An 8,515-nucleotide genomic window follows, 5' to 3' on the forward strand; every position below is an offset into this window, starting at 1 on the left:
AATTTTGTTGACGTGTCTTAATGCATGTATTCTGAGGTTATTTAGAAGGCCGAAAGTGTTCGCATAGAAGACTCTCTATTATTTTTATCATATATTTGTAAACATTGGATTATTATGCAATAGCTATTATCAATGTAATTTCAATTTCGGTAATAATAGGAGATTTACGTCAATGTATGTTCAATAACTGTGATCGCTAATTTATGTAGCATATCTCGCCGTTTCCGCCGGTTGCCGGGGGTGTGACAGATTACAGCACCTTCGAGCTATGACCGTAGCTTTGATACCATGTGTAAAACCAAGTGTAATCAAACAAACCTGCTACTTCCTTGTTTAAAGGGAATACAAAAATAGAGTACCAAAGAGGAAAATGAAAACAGGGAACAACAGGGAGGTACAAAAGTTACTTGCTGTCAAAGCTCTATTGAGAAGCTAAAGTGAGTTCCAAACGAAAAATAAAGAAAGCATTGAACCCTATTTATACTAAGAATTTGAATCATATACTAAAATTGGGTAAATAAACTAAGATGTGGAAAATTTACAAAATGCCCTTTGACCCTTTTTTCTTTGAATTACTCCAACAGAAAGAAGTGTAGGAAATAAAATCAAAACTAATTTATACAAATGGTTCATGCCCAATCATAAATAACAGAAGCTATATATGTTCAACCTCAATCCCTTGAACAATAAGCCCTCTAGGCAAATTGTTATTGAAAAAGGTTAATAAAAGTTCATCTGGAAGCCGTTTAGTGTTAGTATTGGTTTGAAATTCCCATACTTGTACTTCCATCCAACCATCATTTCTTTGTTGTGGAAGTCCTTTTATTTTGGGTCTATTCAATGGGTTGTGGGTGTTTTGATAAACCTTTCGTCTAACCACCGGAGTTTGAGGACTAAGAAAAAAAATATACCATGAATGATTCCTCTCATAAGTACGTCTAGCAATAACATCTGTCACTTTCACAGGAGCTTCAAATCCAAAATGGTTTTCTTGTAATTTGTAAACAAGGTAAACTGCAAATGTTTTTTCTGGTGACAATAATTTGGATTTGCAGCTTAACCAAAAGCTGATGCCATGAAGATCAAAAGCCACTTCTTCAAATCTGCAAAAAAAAAATTGCATTTATAGTATTTGATCACTTCTCCAAAAGGAATTTTCTAGAAGTTTTTTACTTAGTATCTAGCCTAAACTTGGATGGTTTGACTGTGTTAAGCTATGAATTAGTTTTGAAAGTTTGAGTTTCTAGTTAGGCTGAATGGTTTAAATGTTGGTGTAGAATGAGTAGAATTGGTTGATTTGATCACATGTGATATGGAGGCTTGTACTAGGGATAATAAATGTAGATTTCTCTTGACCCATATCTACTAAATTGTTACCCATATTCTCTAAATGGGGTATAAGAATGGTGTAGGGTTCATTTTTTTGGAAACTTTTGGAGATAATACAAATGTTGTCTCTAAATAGGGTACACTTATGTAGACATAATGAACTTAGGGTTTGCATTCTTTGAATAATTGTAGGGTAAGTGGTTCAAATGTGTCATGTCATTCTCTTTGCTATGTGTCTAAGTTCATATGACATCATAGACTCGGTCACCCTTCCAGGTGAAGGAATCTTGATTTCAAGAAGTGACACACTTAGGCCCCATTTGATACGCATCTTTCCAGGTCCAAACAGATCTTTGTGGCTGAATGGACCGGAAAGACTGTTTGATTTGCACAAAAGAAGGGGTCTTTCCCGGTAAGATATGTCTTTCCCAGAAAGCCCCAAAATCATGTCTTTCTGGCTGAATGGGCTGGAAAGACAATTATACACCAAACCCCGTCTCTTTCTTTCTTTATTGAATTATTAATTTTTTGAAATAACTTTTTTTAAATTTATTTTTTATTGAATTATTACTTTTTTTCATCATTCAGCACAGTCAATCAGATGGTTTCTTTCCCAGTCAGAAAACTTTCCCAGACAACACTTTCCCAGACAGAAACTATCAAACGGGACCTTACTCTATAAGTACAATTAGATATTGATTGAGATGGGTACATTACTTCTCGAAGTTCTATTATGGGAATATGGGTTATTATTTTTTTGTCGTTGGAATTTATTGGAAAAGTTAGAAACAATCCACTATTTCTATATCCTCAATAGAGGTTGGATATCGTGCTTTGACTAGGGCACGGTGTGAAATTTTGTAGGCTGTAGGGCTCATTTTTTGGAGGGGAAGTGATTCGTACATAACAATTTTTCTCCATACACAATAATTTATGTTTTATAGAGTTACATTATGTTAAAGCACAAATTGTTTTGAACAGAGAAAATCTTTTGTGTACGAATCGGTTCCCTTTTTAGAGACAATTCACCTGGAGTTTCTCTATATTCTTCGTTACTCTTGTTCATATCACAAAACCACTACTTGTTGAGCCTCAGATATTTCATGTTTTTCTGAGTTACGTTAATCATCTTGTTAATGTTTAGGTTAAGTTTTTATTTGTATTATTTATGTAGTGAGTTTTAGAGTTGTAATGGTTCTAAACATTTGTATCTAATTTGATCTTGACAACAACTGTTAAGATCCTTAAAATTTTTGAGTATTTCTTGTCATTTTGGTTGCTTTAAGATTTGAAAATTTTCATGGGTTTAATATACTAGAAGGCATCTTAAGTGTTAGGGTGTCGATATGACTCTTATAATTGATTTCCTAAATGTTCTTAAAATAAAGAAACACAATGGGTACTAGAACCATAATTTTGTACTAGAAGGTATCTTAAGTGTTAGGGTGTTGAGACTGCCAAACATATACAAGAAAACAAGATGGGAGAGATAAAGGAAAGAACCTTAATTCGGGTAAAGACTGCCAGCTCCACTCTTGTTTTCGTAAACACGTTCTTGCTGATATCATAAGACATTTCTTCCCATTTTTTGCAAGATATAGCCACTGTCAATCAATAAATATGTAAGTAATAGTTTTGGAATTTTGGAGTTCTTCCTTTTGAATTGTTAAACATTGATCATAGGCTCCAAAATAGCTGCGAATGAGGAAACATTGAACGGACTATATTTAAGTTTGTCTAAAAATGGTAGGATTACCTCTTTACAATCCTGGATTGGGAACCCTTTGCAAAGAATAGAGTAGAGTTCCTTCTTTGTTGTCCATTGCACATTATCTTTTGACCACTTTATAATTTCTTCATAGTCACCAGGCAACTTTTGTTCCCAATATGTTTCAGAATCTGATATGGTCTGTATATCCATCTCCACATCCTTTAACACTTCATGCTCCACCTATATAACTTACATATTAGACTTTCATCCATTCTGAAAAAATTTCCTCAAAGCAACATAAAAAATGAATGTGACCTAAAGTAACATAAACAAAATCATCTAGATGAATAAACCATTATTTGTCAGCTTACTCTATCTAGAGGAAGAAACTCAATGCCTTCTACTGCCAATGGATATCTGGATAGAAATGTTATTTCAAGATCAATATTTCTCCTGTCGCTGGTAAACTGATACAATTCAGCCATCAACCATCCATCTTCTCTCTTATCTGCTAAGTACAAAGTCGAAGACTTTGTGTTCCCAGACAATACGTAGTTGAGTCCTAAATAATCCAGATTTTTGTAGCCAAGATTAAACACAAGATTTACTGTGTATGTGGTATGTGGTGACAAAAATTGTGGTTTGACATGTGTTTTGAATTTCCTACAGAATGGTGGATAGTAGTCTACGGCAAATCTGCACAAAGATTGGAGAAAAAGCATATATTACTATTTACTAGTGAATTGAAATAATCTGAAAAGCCTAGAGACAGAAGGAGGAGGGGATAACTAACCTTGATTTAGTTTGACCAGGAGGTGCATACTCGGATGATGAGAAGCGAATAGGAGTCATACATTCTTTTGCGGATATCATTTCACAGTGTTCTCCATTCTTATTTAACCAAAACCACTGTCCATTAAAAGAGCACAATGATATGAGCAAATTTATGAGAGTAGATATTTGGGGAGCCAAGATTTTCTTTGTTTTTTGAGGTATTGCACATATTTTGTAAACATATATAGTAAAGTAAAGGGAAATCACATGCACATATGTTGGTTTGTAAATTCAAATCTATCCATGATAGATGGATTTTAGTGTGTTCTATGATGGTGGATGTAAAAGGGTTTCCGAGAAGTGCTAATTAAAATTTCATAAATTACATTTTACAATTCGTAAAATAATTAACAAAAATTGAAAGCATCATAATACAGATATAGATAATCACCGTTTTTCCCTCGTTTACGAAGATTCCATTGGAGAGAAGCCTCTTTAGTTCCTCTTTGGATCTATACACCAGAGGTGGTACTGCAGTCTTGCTCATCTCATTATAGTCTATTGGTGGTTCCACCACTTCATAAATCTCCTGAAACCGAAGTGCAATCTCAATTTTTTCCACAACATGATACATCTTTGGTCGTACTTCACGAGAATTTTGCAAACATTGATAGGCAATGTCTGAAAATGTTTCCAATGAATTCATATCCATTTGTTGCTTCAAATCTTTAAATATAATCTCATCTAATTTCTTTTGTTTGCATCTCTTTTTCCACATTCGCACTAAACTCTCACAATGACCATTATTATATTCGAAGCATAGTCTCCCGCACAATACTTCAAATAAGACCACTCCAAAAGAGTATACATCTGACTCTTTCGTTAGGATGCTCTTCTCCGCATAAGTCGGATCTACATACCCAAACGTACCTACAACATTTGAGACAAGAAAGGTGTGCTTCTGATTAGCGGGACCTATTTTCGAAAGTCCCATATCTGAAACTTTAGCATTCCAATTCTCATCTAATAGGATGTTGGAACTTTTAATATCTCGATGGATGATTCTATGTTGTGTCTCATTAGGATCATGAAGGTAGCACAATCCGATTGCAGCCGCAAGGCATATCTTGAGTCGTTGTCTCCACGTGAGAGTAGTGCTACTTAGATGGCAATCGAGGCTTCCATGATAGGCATGCTCGTATACAAGGATCTTCTCACCATCATCATCGCAAAATCCCACAAGAGAGATGAGATTTTCATGTGTATAGCGGGAAAGCATTAGGATCTCTTTAAAGAATTCAGGGTCTCCTTGCCCATAGCAACGATCTAAACGCTTAACAGCAACCATTCTTCGGTCCTTACAGTTAGAGAGTACTCCTTTGTAAACCATCCCAAATCCACCTTTTCCGATAACGTTGCTCGTATCAAAGTTGCCGGTGGCTGACTTTATATCTTCCAGTTGGATTTTAAGATGTTGAAACTCCTCTAGAAAAGCTTCCATTATTTGTGGTGATTACTAACATGAAATCAAGTTTTCGAATCGACTGCGTAGAAGGAGATTGGGATGAGATGCCTCTTTGTGTGAAGTTGGTGTGTGAAGACTCAAAATCAACCTATTATCAACGGGTCATGTGGCTGAGAATTGATTTTTTATTTTTTCTGTAAAAGGTGTTTAGTTGGAGGCTCCATTATCACTTAACAAATAGCAAAATGACAAATGGTGGTTGGTCAATGTCTTAACTCCACGCGAAGAAGCAAAATGCAAGTTCGTTTTCAACACAACTTTTAGAGAAAATCTAATATATCATTCTAAACTTAAATACTACATTAATATCTTTATAAAATTTTAACTTAATATATCATTTCAAATTATATATATATATATATATATATATATATATATATATATATATATATATATATATATATATATATATATATATATATATATATATATATATATATATTAGTGGTGTATACACGCAAGCGACCGTAAAAGTAAATTTTTTTTTGACAATTAATTTCGTCCATAAACATGTCACTGTCGCTTTTGCAACAACAAATAATTTTAACATTTGCAATACATAGAGAAATAAATATTTAGTATGCATAAGTTATGCTTATTTATGTAGTTATTTTTATCATATTTTTTTTTATTAAGTACTTCAAAATGTTATGACGTTTTCATCTTAGTTTCTTTTTTTTTCAGACTTCTTTAGGAAAAAAAATAAAGTTGTTTTGAGTTAAGAAAAATAAAATACATTATGGTAAACATTATGTTTATCAATTATAATATTCTTTAAATTCAAGTATCTTTAAATCTTTAAATATTATTAAAAGAGAAACTTTGAGACATCATTTTCAACAATCAAAGTCATTGATTGTGTTTCATTCATATCTTTTCCATCTTTAGATCGTTATGCTGACATCATCATTTGGTCAATCTTTTTTTTGTCCACCAATTTTATGAAATCTATTGTTGACAATTACTTTTAACATCAGAAAATCTATTAATGACATTTAAATCTAACCAAAAATAAAATTATTTTTAAAATTAGGAAATCTATTAATGACAATTAAATCTCACCAAAAATAAAATTACTTTTAAAATTAGGAAATCTATTAATAACAATTAAATCTCACCAAAAATAAAATTATTTTTAAAATTAGGAAATTTATTAATGACAATTAAATCTCACAAAAAATAAAATTACTTTTAAAATTAGGAAATGTATTAATAACAATTAAATTTCACCAAAAATAAAATTATTTTTAAAATTAGGAAATTTATTAATGATATCATCATTTGGTCAATCTCACCCCTCATTACCCGTTTCTTTTGTTCTGGTTTGAAAATCACTAACAAAGGCATTATTTTATTTTCAATTTATTGCAAGGGAGAAAATATGAAGATTAATGGTGTTGGAAGATACATAAGAAAGATTCTCCCACTAATTTCAATGATACGTACGTCTTCTTTCACAACGATTCAATCGATTCTCCCTTCTATGACCTCGAATCAGATACAATTTCTCTTCCTATGTCTCTATGCACAGACAATCCATAATCTTATCTCTTTGATTCCTCCTTATGTAACCTCGAATCCCTTTCATCTTATCATCACAACCGCAAGCACTCATTTATTTCGTCTCCTTCCCTTTCTTCATATTTCTTGCGTTTCACCTTAGGGCTCTCCTTCTTCCAATCAGTTATTTGTTTCTCCGCACAACAACTTATAATTGATTTGTTATGTTTCAATTTCTGGTGTTTATTTCTCAATTTTGATGAAAAAAACCTAATTTCTACACTTGCTTTCAGGAATTAAGGGAATCGTCGCTCCTTCTCCGCCTCCCTTTTTCTATCCGTTGCAGAAACTAGAAAGACGACATACACACAGTTAACGCGTTCTTATTTTTGATTTTTTCATAGGTTTGTTTTCTACACCACTTCAACCTCTTGCTTTGCATTTTATACGATTTTTGTTACTGTTTTCTTCTTTTCCCTCATTTTTTCACCATTTTTTGTTTATATATATATATATATATATATATATATATATATATATATATATATATATATATAGCTTTTTGGTGCTTACTTTTTTTCTTCAGGGCTATCTTGATGTTGATTTTGGGTTTTTGTTGAACACAATTATGATATATGTTCTTGATGTCAACTGGCATTCAGTACCTCAAGAACATATAACACCATCTTGCAAATACCATTCTTTTATGGTATCAACAGATGAAGATAAACAAAAAAAGGAATAAAAAAAGGAGTCGATTTGCATCAGGTAGCAATTCAAACTTCAAATATGTTTCTTGCTAGATTTTTGTTGTTGTTAGTGATGGAACAAGTAATATGATAGTTAAATATATCTTTTGTTGTATTTGCTTTTAGTTGTAGAAAACGATAGAATAGACAGATGTCGTCAAAAGATATTAGGTGAGTTATTAGTTCAAGAATTCAGTTTGATTGAGTAGTTGGTAAAATGATATAAAAAAAAATGGTCAACATTTATCTGTATGATCATAAAAAATAGAAGTGGTCAAATAATAATAGAAGTGGTCAAATAATTTTATAATTTTGTCTCTAAAATAAAATGGAACTTTTCTTTTGGACTAAAAAAGAGTATCAAAAAACTCCCAAAATAAGACGCCCAACACTTAGATGAACACGCTCATTAAAAAAAATAAAAAATGCTTTTATTTTTTACTGAATTTTTAATATATTTTTCCTATTTTATGTAAATACCAACCGATTTCTTTCATGTTGATCATCATCCTAGAAACCTTGCAATTGGCTTTGATGAATCATAAATAATGAATCATTAATATACTATGCTTTGGTATGATGAGGGAGATTAAATCCTTGACCACAAAAAGATTGATAGATCTTTTCATGTAATTTATGAAAAAGTTGCAAAAAAAGGTATGAATTTTTTTATTTATTTTTTCTAATATTGTAAAGCAGGGACACCATAATGTAGTTTTTTAGGTACTCGAATAGAATTTATGTTTGGATTAAGATTAAAAAGTATTATGTTATCATTAAATATTATGAACAATTTCATAAGTCTTGAAGCGCTTCAACCCATTGGAGACATGCTGTTAATATGTAAAAGTTGAGAGAAGAATATTTGAAGTTCTGGAGCATTTGAGGTTATTAGGTATGTATTGTATGTAGTTCTTTAGTTTATAT

The 8,515-nt window shown here is 31.8% G+C and overlaps 1 protein-coding gene across 1 annotated transcript; it reads right to left on the bottom strand.

The window, feature by feature from the left end:
• Positions 1–395: 395 nt before the first annotated feature.
• Positions 396–5,465, bottom strand: LOC145053006 (uncharacterized). Its single transcript, XM_079000966.1, has 6 exons — positions 4,266–5,465; positions 3,834–3,949; positions 3,412–3,736; positions 3,086–3,280; positions 2,833–2,933; positions 396–1,103 (listed from the first exon to the last, which is right to left on the bottom strand). Exons 1-6 carry the CDS (start codon positions 5,313–5,315, stop codon positions 656–658), a joined length of 2,235 nt encoding a protein of 744 aa, XP_078857092.1. The 5' UTR covers positions 5,316–5,465; the 3' UTR covers positions 396–655.
• Positions 5,466–8,515: the final 3,050 nt, after the last annotated feature.

Source organism: Lactuca serriola, chromosome 5 (genome assembly GCF_051521515.1).
Source record: "Lactuca serriola cultivar US96UC23 chromosome 5, Lser_US96UC23_V15, whole genome shotgun sequence".
NCBI classification, from domain to species: domain Eukaryota; kingdom Viridiplantae; phylum Streptophyta; class Magnoliopsida; order Asterales; family Asteraceae; genus Lactuca; species Lactuca serriola.